The 19,781-nt window shown below is 47.0% G+C and overlaps 1 protein-coding gene across 1 annotated transcript; it reads right to left on the minus strand.

Moving 5' to 3' along the window:
* Positions 1-1,661: 1,661 nt before the first annotated feature.
* Positions 1,662-13,723, minus strand: LOC149366427 (serine-protein kinase ATM-like). Its single transcript, XM_089550739.1, has 3 exons — positions 11,083-13,723; positions 7,149-7,332; positions 1,662-4,850 (listed from the first exon to the last, which is right to left on the minus strand). The coding sequence occupies exons 1-2, from the start codon at positions 11,225-11,227 to the stop codon at positions 7,166-7,168; spliced, it is 312 nt and encodes a 103-aa protein (XP_089406865.1). The 5' UTR covers positions 11,228-13,723; the 3' UTR covers positions 1,662-4,850; positions 7,149-7,165.
* Positions 13,724-19,781: the final 6,058 nt, after the last annotated feature.

Consider the following 19,781-nt stretch of genomic DNA (forward strand, 5'->3'; position numbering starts at 1 on the left):
AAATGCAAATCATGAATTAATCCATGCTCAGATTGAGCACAGATGTGGCGAAGAGTGACATGTCAAAGAACTAAAACAAAACCAAGCACTGCTACGCTTATTGATGGGATGTGAATGCAAGCATTGCCTTCTTTATGGATCCAAAACACTTAAAATACTTCGTCGTCTTCGTCTTGACAAAGAATGTCTTAGTTTTTGGAAATGTGAGACAGGCGTTTCTCATACACGAGCTGGGTGACCGCTTCCCATGCCTCAAAAGATGACCAGCCGAGCTACCCCTGTACGGCCTCGGTTGGGGTGCAACGAAGTACTCCCAGGGCGGTAAGGCCAGCTTCTCACTGCCTGGTCTCGAGGACCAGTCGTCTCGTCGCCACTGACACACAGATGACTGCGTTCGCGAATGTCCAGGCAGATACGGCCACCGTTCTCACAAACACTGTGTGACTTCAGAGCGGCTGAAGGCCCACAGTGTGCATGTTCCCAGAAACGATCGTCACGCTGTTGCCTTCGTTCCAAGCTGCTCATCGTAACGCCGGATGTAGTTAGGCTGTGCCATGATTTCCACCCCCAGGTGTCGGTAGCTCTCAGCCCATTCAATGTAGCCTCTCTGGAGGCAGAGAGACGAATTCTTACTCACCCCCTCGCTGGGAAAGAGAAGGGCCGCCGATTTCTTGGCACTGAAACCAAATCCTACAGAAGTTCCCTCTTCTGCACATAGGTCCAGCAAAGATGAGTTCTGCTGGGCCTCCAGCCAGCAGGACAATGTCGTCTGCATAGAAGAGCGCTGGCAGTGGCAGACGTGTTACGCTGATGTCCCCCTCCATGAAACCGAGATCAAAACCCAGCCTGCTTTCTCTAAGCCACCGTTCGATCACGCACGAGACATTGGACAGCCTTAGCGCACTTCTCCAATGGATGATGGCCTGTGTGTCTGCATACAGGGCCTGCAGCAGCCGCAGGAGCTCCTCTGGCATGCTCAGGGCTTGGAGAACAGCCTACAGTCCTGCGTGTTCTAGGAGAGCAGGAGCTAGGGGACGTTCTTCCCTTGTCGCGTTGAACAAAGTGCAGGAGGTTGCCAGTCACGGTACTCGTCATTTGTCGAAACGAAATATGCCTGCGTTCGTTTTTGTTGCATGGCAAATTACTTTTCGGGTGTGGACTTAGCTTGCGCAACAGGTGCGCTAGCTTTGGCGGTGTTAGCAGCTATGCATGAAACGGAGTACAGGTCCCCTAGGTGACTCGTGATGCAGCAAGGCTATATATATATATATATATATATATATATATATATAGTCACACCTGGGTGACTCTAGTGACGCAGCGAGGCTATATATATATGTAGTCACTAGAGTCACCGCTAGGTGGCTCTAGGGATGCAACAAGGCTCTATATATAATATTATAAAGATGGAAGATCACTGATGAGTTTTCAGCAATTAAATTTATTACGATCTGAATTATTTTTCAAACTTCTCTGGAGACCATTTGATTTGAAGATCATTCGGGCGTTTTTTTTTTGTTCCTTAAAGTCTAAAATAATGAGGCTTTACTTCACCTGCTCCAACTTCATTTGCTGCAACACAGCACAAGAATTTGAGGCAGCAGAACACTTCCATTTTCTGAGTCGGCACGAAACACGTTCAGCTTTGGAAGAGCACGATCTTGAGCAAACTTGTGGACGATAAAGACTTTATTCAAGTTTTTGTTCAGACAACCTGCTGCTCTCCAGCAGGCTGATCTATGTAATGCGCACAACAAAATCAAAGCTGCAAACAGTTAACATTGCAGAAAGCATGCAAAGGGTGAAACAGAGGATACATAAACTGCTGCACAACAAGCCACCAATTGTGAGCTCTAAAGACAACATTCGTTAGAAGTTCACACAACACTACAATTGCATGTTTAGGGTGTCGCAAGTTTTGGCACAACAAAGTGACTCGCCCTTTAGTGAGCTTCGTGCATTACGATCTAAGGTTGCTCCCGACATGGCCTGATATGCAGCTCACTATCCTTTTTTTGCAAGTGTGCGAAAGCTCTGTGCCGTTCAACTACAGTACAAACTGTGTAGAAGACAACAATATTCACAATATGGACACACAGTGCCTGGACTGTGTGTGATAAGGATTTAAAAACACCAAAGATACAAAAAAAAAGTGATATGCTAGGTGGATGGGTAACACTGTCTGCAGTAAGGAATGTGTTAAAAATGTGAGAAATGTCTCTAACGGGGAAAATTTCAAAGAATCTGGTAGAAACAGGCCATGCCCAAACATTTTTTTTTTGGCATGAGAAAAAGATCTACAGTCTAGCCCAGTATGAAAGAGGACAAACAGTTCCTCCTAAAGAACCAGAATTCGTTTTGCTGTCTCATCAAACCTGGAAAAGTACGATGAGAATCATTTGCCAGTCGCAAAACTGTTTAGAATGGAGCGAAACAAAGTACTCCTTTCATATTTGACTGAACATTAGAGGTAGCTTCAGAGGTTACGGATTCTTAGAAAACCCCTAAAAATGTAGGCGTATGTAGGCAGTGTCATGCCAATGCAAAAAAAAAACACTGATAAAACCGCAACACTGCACCAGGAAAACGTTCATGTTGTTTTAGTTTTACGTGAGGTAACCAAAAAAGTGAAAGCAATATTCACAGAAAAAGAATGAACCTGAGGTAGGTATACAGTATGCCTTTTGAATGAAAAAAAAAATCAATCCTGAGAGAAATAAATCAGCGTCATAATGCTTGCACAAAGACCAGGTGATCTCTGTAAGCAAATGACAAGCAAAAAATAATACTACAGGGTAAACGCACACTTCAGTGCTGAAAATGGCTTTAAAAGAACAAGCCTCTAAAAAACAACATAAATGCAACGTTACTGTGAGGTCATGAAAAGGCCAGCGTAAAGTGAGATTAAACCTCATATAGCAGCGAGCAACTTGTACTAAATTTTATTGTGCAAATGAACTGAGGCAATAGTGCAAAGCATTTAGAATGGGTAAGCTCACTTCCACGGAACACGGACATCTGTTGCCTTCCTAACCTGTCGCACATTATTAATATGACAACAGTTAAACCTGGACGTAACAAACCCCCATGTAAGCTGATTTTTCGATATTACTCCCCAGTGCACCCCCAACCGAGGTGTGTGTATTCATGAGTTCCTTGTAAGGAAGATACTGTGGCACTCGAACTTGATATAACAAACTTGCGATGCAGACTATCTATTAGCTGGTGCTGTGTAACTTGAAATTTGGCCGAAACATGAGAAAGTTTCATAGTGACAAAACAAGAACTGCCATGACTGCGACGAGCGAATGCAGTTGACACAACGCCTCAGGGCCGAGCACGATCAGCGCCTCTTCATGGCAAATGCAGCGCCACACCAGGTCGTGTGTTCAAACCAAGCAGTGTAAAACAACTGGATGTAGCTATAAGACATGGCTCAGCGGGCACTGACACTCCATCCAGTAGAAGATGTCCCATGGACATCCGGAGGATGTCCAAAGGAGTTCTACAGCCCACTGGGGGGGGGGGGGATGAACAGTGTCGTACTGGCGGGAACCTCCGGCTGCCCTGCCTCACGCGTATTGTCAACGTGACAGTGAAATGTTTTCTGTTTACAAACTTGCGCTACAGGGGTTGAATGTGAATGTTTGCATGGCAATTTCACCTACATTTTTTATTTTCGTTTTGGTTCTGCAATGTTCCGTAGAGTTTTCATGCATGAGCTGCATGTAATGAAAAAGTGCGGACGTTCCTCAATTTTGTCACATCCAGGTTTAACTGTATAGATGAACAACAAGAATGTATAGCACAACTGCAATGTGCAGAAACAAAGTTGTGGCCTTAACTGCAAGAAACAAACTGCAAGCCTGTCCGACCTTTTGACAGCGAGAAGTTACTAAACACAAAACTCTAAATACAAAGTAATAATAAAAAAAAACTGAAAATTCTGCTGGTACTAGTAAATGCAAACATGAGACTCGTAATGAAGACAGTACGGTGCACATTTCAAACATGGCAACATCAATGTGAACACATAAGTTGCATGGTCAACACACAACACCACCTACTCGGCGGTCTCCTACACATTATGCACACTGTGTTATTATGCATGCCGTCAAAAGTGGTCTAGGTATTTGGGTAGCAACATCAGTTGACTGACAAAGGAAGAAAAAGTGAGCAAAAAAGTTTTTTTTTTATGCAACAAAAACACGACGCTCAACATTCTTAGGCATAAGAAGCACAACAAGGACCCCACATGGGTTTGGTCCTCACAGATATGTGGCAAGCCTTGCACGACGCACTGTGACTCAGGAAAGCTGAAAGCCCTATAGGTCACTATACTATCCTTAACAGTCAAAGACTAACATCCTACACGCACTGGTAATTACAGAGTAATTAACCATTCTACAGCCATCCTAACTATACTCGGAGTCGACCAGCGTTTCCAGTAACGACACTCTGACCGCATTTGTTCTCTACCACAGTCAGAAACCACAGCACGCAAGTTAATAAGACTGCGTAAGGCAAAGATGCCAGCATTGCATGCAACATAAATGCTTTTTAGCTACTGTGGCTATAAAGGAATGCAAAGCTGGAAAAGTTTAAACATCACAGACAAATGCTGTCACAAACAATCAGGACTGGGACCCGTGCAACAGCCAGTTCTGTGACAAAATGCAAAAGAGGGTGGAGTTGTGACCGAAGGCCCACCCTCGACTGCAAACCTTGAGCTTCGACTAGGCACGTGTCCCGGCACACCACACCAGGGGGAAACAGTGTGCGCTGAAATGGCAGTCTGGATAACGGCGCATGAACACCTGGCGGTGGCGACTGAATGGACGGCGCTATTCCTGCAAGACGTATAGGAGCGTACAATATTTCTGTGATACAAGGTGAGTTTGAAGATGATATACAAATGGTGAGCGACTGCTAAGAAAACAAAAGAAAATAGCAAGACGCTGTGACCTAGGCTTTATGCGCCACTTATCAGACAGCAAGAAATTGGCAGCTAGTTTTGCAGCAAAATAACACAATTGTAACATAAGTTAGCAATATAAATTTTGCCAACAAATTGTGCAGGAGAAACGAAATTTAGTTGGTGAAAGGGCGGCAACTGGGAGAGGCCTTTTCCAAAGCTTTAGAGCTGTTTCAAAACCGCTCGTGGAGGCCACAAAAAACATTGACAAATGCCAGTTAGGTTGGCTTCCCCACGTGCCAGTGCGAGCACGGGATGGTGGCAGGTCAAACGTCAGCTAGGGTGGCTTCCCCACGTTAAAGTGGTTTAGCGTGAAACATGAGATTACAGAACTAAGGCTATCACCGTTTTCATCACCTCCATGACAGCTCACAGAGAGCATAGGATGCCTACTGGAAGGCTACAACCGACCATGCCGCTGGTTACGGGGCGCTAATGACTGGAGCAAGAGGTGCAAACAGGTGCTGAACACCTGGCTACCAAATGTTCATGCAGCCATATTTTCCATGGTATTATTAGCTGGTGTGAGATGTACCGTGACACTGTGGAGCAAATGCTACCGCATCACCACCAGTCACTCGTGTAGTGAGGCAAAGTCTGCCGCCTGTCATCCAAGCAGGGCACCGCACAGCTTGATGCCCGACAGTTTGATATATCTGTTTTATGGCAAGCCGCATTTGATATATAAAAGAAGAATCGTGCATGTTAAAAATATTTAGGAACAATTCAATACAGCCATTAATTCGTTGTATTAATATCGCCGTAATTAATTAATATCGTCGTTTGACCTGTTTAACTCATAGAACATCTGCCACTATTGCATGGCCTTATGTTTGTCTTCGCTGCACGCCAACTTTGCGGCATCAAGCCCTGTAAGCGTTACACTAACTCCCACGAGAACGGGCCAGTGGTGTGGATGAGTGAAGAGTGAGATTTCACATGGCCATGGGCTTTAGACTACCTGATTGCATCCCTCTGTAAACATTTCCTCGAAACAATATCCGCAGCACTCGGTAGCCCTTCTGAATAGACTTACGGCTGCTCACACATCGGATGCAGTCTTGCGTGTACCCTGTCATACTGCTTCTACCCTTTTATTGGTCCTCTCAGAAAAGGTAAAAAAAAAACATAAAAGAAAGAGAGAGGGTGCCCGGACCAGCAAAGCTTTGCCAGGCTTAACGCCATTTCAAGATAAATGAAAAAGAAGCAAATGTTCCAAAGAAGAAAAAAATTTAAAGTGAAAAACAGAGCAGTAAAAAAAAACTAAAAGAAGAGAAAACAAAAGGCTCATCACAGTAAAAGCTAGTCACAGGCAGACAGCCAAAGCACAGTGTGCAGTCCGCGGAATAAATAATAATAATAAAAAAGAAAAAAAAACGAAGTCGCTGCAAAGTCATGGGCACAGCCACAGTCTAAACAAAGCGCCGAGTGCTGGCGACAAAGAAAATCAGAAAAATAAAAACATAATCAAGACAAAACCAAAGTCACAGTTGCACAGTCAAGGACACAGTCGCAGTCACACAGTCAAAGACCCAGTCAGTCACACAGTCAAAGACCCAGTCACAGTCACACAGTCAAGGACACAGTCGCAGTCACACAGTCAAGGACACAGTCACACAGTCAAAGACCCAGTCAGTCACACAGTCAAAGACCCAGTCACAATCACACAGTCAAGGACACAGTCGCAGTCACAGAGTCAAGGACACAGTCACACAGTCAAGGACACAGTCACACAGTCAAGGACACAGTCGCAGTCACCCAGTCAAGGGCACAGTCGCAGCCACACAGTCAAGGACACAGTCGCAGTCACACAGTCAAGGACCCAGTCACAGTTGCACAGTCAAGGACACAGTCGCAGTCGCACAGTCAAGGGCACAGTCACACAGTCAAAGACCCAGTCAGTCACACAGTCAAAGACCCAGTCACAATCACACATTCAAGGACGCAGTCACAGTCAAGCACAGTAAACACGCCCCTACGAAAGTGCCTATGCCCAACAAAGGAGCATGGGGCTATCCTCTGTGCAGAGCTTGGGGAAGAGAGATTAAAGGAAAGAGAGAAATCAGCATGAATAATTAGGAATTTAACTACTTATGAGGTGAACCATTTGAAGGAGAAGAGCACAGCAGTACAGCAGTTTGTCGAGCAGCAGCAGCAGCGGCAGTATAGTTACCTGGACGGAAGTGGAGGTCAGACGTAGGGCTGCCAGCCGGGGAACAGGCGGCTGAGGTCCTGCGGGTCCACGGCCTGCTGGATGAGCAGGTTCACCTGGCCTGCCACGCTCAACGGGGCCCCTTCCTCTACGCCGCGGAGCTTCTGCTCCAGCCGCAGGAGCATGCGCCTCGCCAGCCGGTTTCCTGCACGCGGAAGAAAAGTGGCACGGGAGGGGGTGACACTGGATGCACGAACAATCCCTGTACATGAACTGCTTGGATTGGTGGGCACAAAGAAGGCATGGCGTGCATCTCGGGAGTAAAATCTTCTGAAGAAGACGACGACATGACTCTCAAGGGGGCAGCCTGGTCTTGAAAAAAAAAATTATCAATGAAGTCACAGTTGAGAAATCTTCAGGGAATATGCATTTTTGTGTGCAGACTCTAAATATGTCATTTCATGTAAAACAATCCCTTCAGCACTTGTGTAATTTTTATCCATGTATTTTGTGAAGAGCGTTGAAAAAAAATTTGTGCGGGAAACTTGCTCCACAGCCTGATCCGTAAGCACAACAATACCTGACGCTTTCCCTAGTATCAATTCTTCATTCTTCGTGCACAAATACTGCAAGTTGAAGAACGTGCTGTAGGCCACCGGCAAAGGTGCCATAGACAAAATTTGGCCCATGAAATCTGCAAGCTGGCTGCCAGTTTTCATTCAACTGGTTGGGTCACAACAGTCACAGCTAAAGCGATGTTGGATCATACACACACAAAAGTTTGGCAATAATTTACATGTTTAGTGAACACACTGGGAAATGTTAGGATAATGGTGGGTATGCTGGCATGGGTAACACAGAAAAGAAAGCTGCATCGTGGTGAACATCAACAAAACAAGAAAGCAATTGGAGCATGAGAGCAGTGCTGTCATTGCAAACCACGACCGCAAACTCAAGCATTTGCAGATTTGTGCTCAACAAATCAGTGATTATGCCGTAGTGAAGGGCTCTGGAAATTTCGACCACCTGGGGTTCTTTCGCACAAAACACGGGCGTCTAGAATTTCGCCTCCTTTGAAATTTTACTGCCGCGGCCGAGATCAAACCCTCGCCTTACGGGTCTGCAGCCGAGCACCGTAACCACTGAGCCACCGCGGCAGACCTAACTAACATCCTCTGTGTACAGGTGTGTCTAATCACCATTTTACTCTTTTTCAACCATCAAGAACATGTGGATTCCAAACTAAATTAGCAACACCACCTAAATAATGCTGCCACCCCACAGAGGTGTACGATTTCAGCCTCCGGCATGCAATGTGTTGAGCATACTTCATTGGAATTCTCCGGTAGTTCAGTGCTTTTTGTTTTCACGTCACATGAGGTTGCGGTATAAAGACACTTTCAGACACACACACACACATGCACACGTGCACACACACCATAAAAAACATGGTTGTTTTTTCTTCTGCTTTCTAATTCATTATGTTTGAGTGACAATAATCATGCACTATTAATTTAAAAAAAATAGAAACATTGAGTCACTCTTCCCTTTTCTCGTGTGGGCTGGCACGCTCGTGCGCACACACACCACATACTGGTAATTAAAACAGGTTTAAAAGTTTTGCTGTTCACACTGCAGCCATTCCCATTGGTGATGAACCAACTTGCCCAACGTGGAGGCTAATGAAGAGGGTTCAGCTTAAGTTAAGGACAACGCACCGAGCTATGGAAAGAAAAATGATGGGTGAAACATGACGAGACCAGATGTGGGCAGATTGGCTGAGAGAACAAACACGGGCTAATGACATCCTAGTCGAAATCAAGAGGAAGAAATGGGCTTGGGCAGGGCATGTAATACGAAGGCAAGATAACAGCTGGTCCTTAAGGGTAACATAGTGGATTCCAAGAGAACACAACCGTAGCAGGGGGTGGCAGAAAGTTTGCAGGGATACAGTGGTCGCAACTGGCAAAGGACAGGGTTAATTGGAAAGACGTGTTAGAGGCCTTTGAACCGCAGTGGGTGTAGTAAGGCTGATATGATGACGAACTTGCCCAGTCTACATTTCTGCTTCTTCAGCAAACTACTTCTAAAAGAATCCCTCTGTTCTCCAGCTCTCCAGCCCAAGGACAACTGTGCCATCAGCAGCATCATCGTCACTACTGTCAAGACGTTTCAACCTCTTATGTTGCACTTCTGCATAAGGAGGCTATGTGAACACACTTGTTCCTTGAAACAATGAACAGGTAGCCATTTGGTCATTCACTGTTCCCAAATACTGAAGGCCGTTCCTTTCCAAGATGAAGATGCCGAACGTGCAGGTTTCTTGGAGGGTTGGTCAAATATTTAGGGGAATCCCCAAAGGCAGAGACTGGTTGGTTTTGTTTTAGTTCTTTGACCCGTTGACCACATATACACTCCATCTAAGCACGGGTTGATTCACGATTTGTATTTCTTTTTAGTTCTTCTGTGTATTCTAGCACCATACTTTTCAGCCTATAAATTTGAACACGCAATAAATAGAGCAATCGGTGGTTAGTCAGCGTATGTTCGTGTCATGTCCATAATGTACTTTCACTGCCACCATGTGTAAAGGCAGCAGCATTTCAAGCTGCCCAAAGCATAAGCTTTCTGTGGGTACTCCATCCTTGTACTTTGAATGGATGAGAAGAAAATTTTATTGATTTGGTCACAAAACCTGGAAACCATTACAGCATGCAATTACACTGATAAAGCACTCTCAAGCAGCAAGTAAACCAAAAATAAGCATAGTATATCATAAAAAGGCTGGACTTTGCTTCCCTGCTCTTGCATCACAATGATTGAGCCACAACACAAGCATGGAAAGAACAATAAGACAGCATGCTTCTCTGGTGGTATGGCACTCAGAAAAGAACACAGAACTTCTCGGACATTAGTATGTCAGTTTGTTAGCCAGCGCCAAACTTTTTAGTACAAAACATATGCACATTGTAACAACACCAAGACCTTGTTTTCTTCTCCTTCAAAAGCTTCTTTTTTGGGAATAAGGCTTAAGAAATTATGTGAGTACTCCATATCGATGCACAAATTTTAGATTTCCTGCTAAAAACCTCATTCCAGAAAGTGAATTATTTTAATTCTTTAAACATTTGTCTGAGAGAAATGGCAAAGTTGAACAGATGAGGGGACACAGAAATGAATGCACAGATAAAAATAAGAAATAAAAGGGGTGTGAGAAATTATTATTGTGACGCACCTGAAAAAACCAGGTTTTATGAACCATTTTTACCTATTGGCTATTTTTTCAGAGTTAAACGAAGTCATGCCCACAAGAATATATCATCTTCTTGAACTGCAACCAGAATTCATGCAAGTCATTCAACACACTGAAACTAGTAAAATGATGACATCTGCACATGCCACAATTTAACGACAGCAGCAGTTTGCTTAGTTCAGGTTTCTTATAGAGGAGGGAAAGCAACCAAAGAATTGCCTCAGGCCGATGCACTTTGAAATCATGTAAATTTGCATATTTTATCCCAACTTGACCAATTAAAATGTGAGACTGGTTAGCCAGCAATTATTTCGGTATCTCAAGTTGGGAAAACGCATGAAAACTTTACGGAACTGTGGTTTCTGAAGCGTGTTGACTTTTTTCATGGCGTTTTAAATGGCGTTTTTCTTTGAACGCTGATGTGCAGAACTGACAGTGATATGGTTTCTCACTCTTATGGGCTTGCACATGCCTTGCAAGGTTTGAACTGTTTGTAAAGGCCATGGGGCAGAGCTGGCACTCGAATGGTTTCTCGTCCGTGTGGGTGCGAAGGTGCGTCACGAGAGTTCCTCTTTCGGCAAAGCTGTTCCCACAGTGGTCACTTGTATGGACGCTCACCCGTGTGGGTACGGATGTGTTTGACCAAGTGAGACTTTTGTACACATCTCAATCCACAGTGGTCACACTGATAGCGACGGTCACCTGTGTGGAAATGAATGCGCTGTACTAGGTGGCTTTTCTTCATGAAGCCCTTACTGCAGTGACTACAATGATGCAACTGCTTGTTCGCATGTCCACCCTGGTGGTTCCCAACAGTGTTGCAATGACTTGGCATAGAGTGCTGCATATGGGTGTTGTCATCCTGCAAGTTTTCCCCAGGCGGCACACCCTGGTCAGGATCAGCTTTAACCAGGCCTGCACCGATGAAAGACAGGGAGTTTTCAAAAAATACAAAGAAAACGCTTTCCTAATCAATCTAGCATGATATGGCCGGCTGTTGTGATAAAAATAGGAATGGAACTAAAGTCAGGTCACAAACCACAGGAACACAAGGAAATAAGCATGAGTCATTAATACCAAGGAATGCGCTCCTGGACTACACAGTTTGTTCTTACAGCACACAGAATGAGAAGCATACACATCCCCTGCAAGCACCTGCACATATCAGGTAAAAAAATTCAGGTTAAAGGGTTACTAACTTTTATGGACAAAATTTGTCATGGATATAAAAAATTTCTTTCCCAAATAAACGAACATCCAGCTATAGCACTGAGAAGCAGAGCAGAACATTTTAAAGTCTAATTTGTTCCACGTGACAGTCTCGCTTGCTCGTGGTAGATTGCTTCTGTGAATCTCGATATCAGGAAGAAGTCAGGGATATCGGGGAGTAGTCAGTGCAGTGGCTATGCAACTTATGGACAAGATGAGACACACTTTTTGGAATGTCAGCAGTGTGCACCACGAGCCCTGCGCAGATGTACATTGTTCCTTTTTACTTTTATTTTTGAGCAACCAGCGTCATCTCTCAAAAAGGTTTCCAAATTGTCAGTGAGGTGTGGATGGGGGAGAAGTTGAGCAGGTGTGAGACCCGTGTGGGTATTTCATGGAAGTAGACTGGAAAGGTTGTATGTCTCAAAAACAGGAGATACCTGTTGTTCTCCGCTGTATCTTGTAAGTGTGTTTATTATTGCTCTTAAGAGAGCCTGATACTCTGTGTCATTAGCAAATAAAATATTTTGAGTTTCAAGATTGATTTCCATTGCGTGCCCAGTATTTTTAATGAATGAAAAGTTGAAATTTGTCCGATTTTTCAGTGGTCGCTATATCTCTGTCTGCCCACTTATTCACCTCGTAATCTAACCACGGCCAGCAGCTGTGCTTACTCTGGCCATGGAACGTCCAGCGCCTTGAAGTGGGCAAACGTGCCACAAAAGGCTAGAGCTGTAATACATGAACCTCAGTGGTAGCCTTCACTAATACAATTCTAAGGTCACCTGGAAAACAGAGGAGCACCCCTGTATTTAAAGGCGCAGACGAATGCATCGCAGAATACGAGTCATTTGTGAAAGTGGTACGAATTGAATGCATTTACAGTAGGGATTTTCTTTAGAAGCCAGCAAGCTCCTAGAAGATATACATTTTAGCTGCCCATGTGCAACATGGAAGGGAAGGCAACTTTTCAATCGTTTCCCCTCCAAATTCTGTGTGTTCCTAAGGTGACATTGCTTGCTAATTTGAATGTACATGTTCTATGATACGCACTGCAAAGCCACTGAAAGGCGTCCAGAGCCTCCACAGAGAGCCGCACATCTGTCTTCAGAGCATTCCCCACAGCATTGTGACCACGATGCAGAGATAGTGATCGAAAGCCATTACAGATGGAAGGATAATGCGATTTGTAGCAAGCTTGCTGTGTAATTCCAACATATGTTAAGTCATCAATGAGGATCCCCTCACCAAAAAGAAAGAAAGCAGACAAACTAGTGACAGGAAAAAGATAAGAAAATTGTGCAACCACTGCAAACGTGCACGGCATTTGAGCCAAATTCAATCGATCAGCTGCACCGAAGATTCGGAAACATTTTCGAGAAAGGAGGAAAAACAATTCCTGAGAGAGCAAGAACTCACACGGCCAGCCTTCGCAAGCCAAGTGCTTATAAAGTTGTTCCCTTCACCAAGTTTCGCTATTTGCACCAGCACACTCCGTCACCCCCCCCCACAACAACCCGATAAACGCGATACCCTAGACCAGCTTCAACTTGACATGCAGGCCCTTGAGACACACATGAACCACCTCGTCTCCCTCTTTGACACCATACCACAACGCCAAGAGGCCCTGAAACAACAAATACAGGCACAAACACTGCAGATAACTCAACTCACAGCTCTAGTCACTACACTCTCCAACGCCACTGCCAAGCAGGCGGAATTCATAGAACAAATTCAGCATACACTTACAGCCCTCTCCTCCCCATCTGACTCCCCACTCCTTAAAAAGAAAAAGCCTGTGGCCGTCCCCACAGCCCCCACCCCGAGGACATATCAGACTATGACACGCCCCCCATTCCATAGCTTTCTCCAATGGAACTGCCGATGCATTCGCACTGCATGTACGCCCCTTTCCCAGCATCTCCTTACCCTTCCACACCCCCCTCTGGTCTCCTACTCCAGGAAACCAGAGGCGAACGCACCCTCCCGGGATACAGAGCGATTCATGCGAGTTCTACGGATCGAATACCGCTGATCTCAACATATATCCGAAGAGACCTCAAATTCTCAGTCCTCCAAATTCCTGATATACTCTCACAGCATCTAGTTGCCGTCGAGCTCTTCCTCGCACCTACATCCCCTCCCACCATTCTCGTTAAATACTACAACCCCCTCAAACAGCATTCCCTCCTACCCCATCTTTTCAACTTCCTCCAAACCATCACTTCCTCGCTGCTTGTGGCAGGCGACTTCAGTGCACCAGACACACAGTGAGGCTACAGAACCACACACAAGGCAGGGCGTTTACTCCCCGATCATATATACTCGCAACACTACTGTTTGCTGAACGACTTTTTAGGCCCCACTAGACAGCGTTCCTCCTATCAAAGAGACACCACACCCGACCTGACCTTCACTCTATGCATTCCACATGTTACTTGGCACAATACTGACACATACCTACTCAGCGACCATTCCATCCTTGTCATCAACATACCCACACAACACCCCCGACACAGGGCGAAGGTGCGACACACTTCGTGCTCAAACTTTCGCCGGTTCTTACCCCCACCCCCATCTAACCTCTCCGACTACGTTTCATGGGTTAGTGACCACAGAAACACCCAGTCACGGGCAACATGTGAAATTTCCAATCCTACTCCCCGTGACAACCCTGATCCTCACCTTCTATGACTATGGAAGCGGAGAAAATAATGCGCATTAGCTACACAACCACACAACACACAACTCCCCGACAGAATACAAGCACTCCGCAACGACATTACCTCCCACTGCAAGACACTAGACACCAAACACTGGTCACAAACATGCGACCGCTTAGACGGAACTTTACATCAAAAATCATCTTGCTACCTTCTCCGCTCCCTTATCGGACCTCAACCTCATCCCACACCCACTCTTGAACGCCTCTTTGCCTCCCATACTCCAACAGAGGTTTTCACTGACCTCCAACAGCTTTATTTCCCACCTTTACAATCCTCTTCAAAACTCACCACATCATGGCCCAGCCCTTCCCGCACTAGATGTCCCCTTCACACACACAGAACTCACGCGTTGTAACACACACTCTGCCCCCGGTGCAGACAAGAACCTTCTCCCGAAGCCAACACATTTCTTCTTAATGTCATCAACGACGCCTGGCCCTATGGCACCCTGCCAGTGGACTGGACATCGTCCCTGGTCTCATTCATACCAAAACCCAATAAACCCTCCAGCATCAATAACCTCCGCCCTATTTCCCTCACCTCCTGCGCAGGCAAGCTCATGGAGCACATGGTGCTTGCCCGCCTCACTTCCCATCTCCAGGCCACCAACTATCTCCCCCCACCCTCATTGGATTTCGCCGAGCACTATCCACCCAAGACCTTTTCTTTCTCCTTCAACACACCTTCTTTAACTCAAATGCCTCAGACGCTGTGCAGGTCAAAGCCTTAGTAACCGTTGACATACGCAAGGCTTTCGACTACATATCACACGACCACATCGTCACCATACTAGCTGACACGCAGTGCGGACGCGGCATGCACAATTACATAAGAGCTTTCCTCTCCCACCGCTCTCCCTGTATCTACTACCTCGACAAACTGTCTCAACCCATCCCGCTCACTCGTGGCACTCCACAAGGTGCTGTCCTATCTCCCATCCTCTTTAACCTAGGCATGGTCCCGCTCGGCCAGGCCTTAGCCGGTAATGCCGACCTTCATTTGGTCTTCTATGCAGACGATCTCATCTTGTGGGTCACCACAGGCTCACTGGGAGAGGTCCAAACCACACTCCAACATGCACTTAACACCATTTCCTCACACCTCTCCCAAGCGGCCCAGCAACCCGCTCCAGAGAAATCAGAACTTCAACTCATAACACGCAGTAAATATCAACGGACGATGAACCCCTCCATCTCCCTCACCCTTGCCGGACAGCGCATCCCCCGCGTCGAATCTTGTCGCATCCTGGGTATGCCAATCAACTCTAACACTTTCCCCTCTGCCATCAATCAGTCCATAAGCACATGCCACTCAATAACACACTTACTGCACCGCATAGTTTTAAAACATGCTCGCCTCTCCGAGACACACGCCAGCCGCCTTGCTCAAGCGCTGGCTCTGAACAAATTCCTGTACTACATGCCTTACTGCCCACTTACAAGTACACAACAAGATAAACTAACCCGGGCCCTCGATACACTATATAAAGCAACACCAGGACTCCCCCCTCAGGCTTCTGCAGACACCCTGTACAGAATAGGCCTTTTCCACCCTCTTCAAGCCCTCCTTAACCTGGACGGGGAGAGACAAATCATCCGCCTGTACACCAGCTGGGCGGTGGATCCTATCCCAGACTCCTTACACACCCATTTCTTTCCCAGACCCACCGCAGTCTCCAATCTAACCCCCTAACCTCCGCCTCGCACCCATTCCACGCAACATGTCCGCACACACACACGCAGGCCGCCGCCAAGCATACGCATACAACCACAAGCCACCTTTGGACGCTGCAGCGGTGGCCTACACAGACGCCTGTCTCACGGAAACCGCGGGCTCCACAGCAGCCTTCTTCCTCCACCCTTGCCTCTCTACAACCAGCACTCACACAACCGGTCCATACGAGGTATTGTCCATACACCTCCGCACCCTCTACGCTCGCCCTAGAAACACACGGGACCACCGATGCCATCACACACTTCGCCACCCTACCCCCGCCCCCCCCCAATACGTTGTCTATACAGACTCGCAGGCAGCTCTGCGTGCCTTCCATGAAAGAGCCCTCCCTTTCCCTACCCGATCGGCCTTAGATGGCACCCTCTTAGCATTAAGCCCACTACCGGTGACCCTTCGGTGGATCCCTGGTTACATGGGCATCCCCGGCAATGAGCTGGGTCATCAGCTTGACTGCGAAACTATACACCGGGCGCCAGGGATCCCATGAACGAGCCCACCGACGGAGCAGGTGGTCAGGACTTACAAACGCACTGTTAACAAATACTACGTGCAGCAAAAATTGAAATTAGCTGATTTACCACCCCCACATCCATCCTTATCGATCCGTGAAGCTCGCATTCTTCCCTGAATACAGTTTAATCTCCTACAGACACCAGCCAAACTTTATCTATACCGGTACACTTCCACACCTCAGTGCCCAAACTGTCCACACACATATGCAGACATAGAACACTGCCTTACACAGTGCCATGCAGCCTTCCAGTCCCCCGCCTATCCTTTCCCCCCACCCCGACCGTGGCCCATCTGGCTCGCCTCCCTGGATCTGAGGCTGCAACGTGCCCTCGTCGCCTTGGCCCAGAATGTACTGAATGCCTAATAGAAAGGATGTTCTAATAAAATTGTCACGCCACCACCACCAATTCCAATTTAGGTGCCGGCAGGTTTTAGTGTACGCATCTGTGCGGCCCATGGCGCGGGCGCCTACAGCAGTGAGGTTCGTCTAGTCAGTTTGCCACACTGGTCCGTGCATGCGTGTGCATAGCAGCTATAGATATCACGCTCCTTTATACTTTTTATGACTAAACTTGAAGTTTGTCAACGGATGCTCCCTCCCGAGTATTTTTTCCTCAGTGTTTTCTAGAGACAGTGTTGGCTACCTAAAAATAAAAATTCAAAAATTGTGGACGACTTAGTGCGATTGGGGCATGCTACTTGGATGTGCTAATGGCCATACGAGGGGGTACCCAAAAGAAACCGGACTAATTTTTTGAATCGGCACAGCTTCTGTGGTACTGCGTTTTGCCGCTAGGAGTGCATAGAACGAACATTTCAGAGTCAGTAAGCCGAGTGCCTTCGCTGAAGGAGGTCAGACTAGTTTAGGCAGGGTTTTAGAGTGACGACTGTTTTGTGTGAGTGTCGTTTTTGCAATGGCTGATTTTCGTGAACAGCGTGCGCCGGTGAAATTCTGATTTTTTCTCGGAAAAATTGGAACGGAAACCCTTGAAATATTCAGAAAGACGTACAATGACGATGCTATGGGGACAACTCAAGTGTTCCTGAATTAAATCCTGAATCAAAGCAACAGTCATGCAAATGGAAAACTTCAAATTCATCCCGCCTCAAGAAAGCTCGTCAGGTGAAACCAAACCTCAAAACAATGCTGATTTGTTTTTTCGACTTGAGACGAGTCGTCCATTCAGAGTTTTTCCGCAGGGTAAGGCAGTTAACCACGCTTTCTGCTTGGATGCTTTGAAAAGATTGGGCAACAGTGTTCGGTGGAAGCGGCCAGATTTGTGGCAGACGGGTGACTGGTTTTTCCACCGTGGCAATGCCCCTGCTCACACAGCCTTGTCTCTACGACAAATTCGAACCAAAAATGGCATGACCTCTGTTCCTCAACCCTCATACTCACCCGACCTTGCCCCGTGCTACTTTCTTTGTTTCGTAGAATGAAAAGACAGGTGAATGGAAAGCGTTTTGCTGATGTTGCTGAGGTGAAGAAAAAAACGACGGAGTGACTGTCAAGCATCACAAAAGATGAATTTAAACAATGTTTTGAAAAATGGAATGAAAGATTCGACAAACGTATCATTGTAAGCGGAGTACTTTGAAGGATATTGAAGGTCTGTGCTGAAAATGCGAACAAATAAGTTCAAACAAAAATAAGTCCGGTTTCTTTTGGGTACCCCCTCGTATATGTGGAAGTGGTCATTCTCTACAATCATAGACAGCTGGGAATTCTCATACCACTACTGGTGCAGTGGTGCAGGGCCTAAGCACTGCAAGTTGGGCTTAGAAGGCCCAACTTGCTCTTCCCAAGCAACCTCTTGCAACCAGCCATTAACTGAACTGCCATCCGCCACGATGTGCAGTTTGTTCACAATCCAGTGGTCAGGTTGTGATCATGTCACATGACCTGGGTGGCCCACCTTCCACCTTGGCCAGGTTGCCCTCAACCTGGTGGGCAGAGGGACACCACAGTCAACGGCTGAGCGGCGGAATGGAAAATCCAGTGGCAACGCATTAAAACAAACACAAAAGCCGACAGCAACAATGGGGGCCACGTAATGCGCACTGCCCGATAGCCTGAAAAGTCTCTCCCGGGCACGATGCACTCTGCGTCACATAGGTATGAGTTACGTTGTATTTGCACTATTGTTACCACACTGTACTGCTGCTGACTGCTTTTTCTGTCTCACCGTGACCATCTGTTATGGTTTAGGTTTAGGTTTATGGGGTTTAACGTCCCAAAGCGACTAAGGCTATGAGAGACGCCGTAGTGGAGGGCTCCGGAAATTTCGACCACCTGGGGTTCTTTAACGTGCACTGACATCGCACAGTACACGGGCCTCTAGAATTTCTCCTCCAAAGAAATTCTAGCCGCCGCGGCCGGGATCGAACCCGTGTCTTTTGGGTCAGCAGCCGAGCACCATAACCGCTGAGCCACCGCGGCGGCCCATCTGTTATCTAGTTAGCGTAATCTGCATTTTGTCAAGTTTACTCTTGAGCGGCTTTTACTCCCATACACCTCAAACATGTATGTAAGCATGCTTCTTTGAAATAAATTCAAGGGGGACGTCGACCGTCACTATGGTAGTGAGGCCTAAGGCTTCTCAGAGTTGCCTGCACCATGTCAAAAGTGACACGACCACCGGACCGTGGTGTTGAGAGGGGGCGCACTTTGCTGCCCACCTTTTTTGTAACCTCGCATGAACCGAGCATTCTCGTTCAACTCAAGAAAGGGCTTTGTTCACTCGAACTTTGCGTTGCACAGCCGCCCGACACGTTTTGCTAGCGAGTTGAGCATTGAGCCACGAGGGCCTTGTGTACGCCGTTTCCCCTCCCGTGACCTACGTTAAAGGCATGCGGAGTGTGTTTCGGAAATTTTGCAGATCCAGTGGAGCCACTCCGGCTTGCTGTCCTGTGCACATCGTCTCGCTGCCGCCTGCTACGATGGAGCGGCCTGTATCCTGTTCGCCGCATCCATCCGGGGCAGCCGTGGCGAGACCAGACAGCAGCCACCTCTGGCTGCGATTACCCTGGCGACTACTGCAGAATCCTGGCCTGCAGTGGTCAACCGGCCCTCCTCTTCGCGGGCCTGCGGACACGTAGTCCGTGGGCCATGCAAGTCGTCCCAGCGGAGACCTTCACGCCGCCTTCGGAATACCGCGGAAGACTGCGTGCACGCTGTCGGCGTGACCTCCGCTGCAAGACCTGCCTTAAGCACATGAA

This window comes from Amblyomma mixtum, chromosome 1, assembly GCF_055824585.1.
Source record: "Amblyomma mixtum isolate Tamu chromosome 1, ASM5582458v1, whole genome shotgun sequence".
In the NCBI taxonomy this organism is placed as follows: Eukaryota; Metazoa; Arthropoda; class Arachnida; order Ixodida; family Ixodidae; genus Amblyomma; species Amblyomma mixtum.

Excerpts from the sequence above, each read along its gene's own strand:
- LOC149366427 (XM_089550739.1), bottom strand. The coding sequence starts at position 11,227 with ATGCAGCACTCTATGCCAAGTCATTGCAACACTGTTGGGAACCACCAG. Across the intron at positions 7,333-11,082 it reads GCGCATTCATTTCCACACAG|GAAACCGGCTGGCGAGGCGC; the intron begins GTGACCGTCGCT and ends TTCCGCGTGCAG.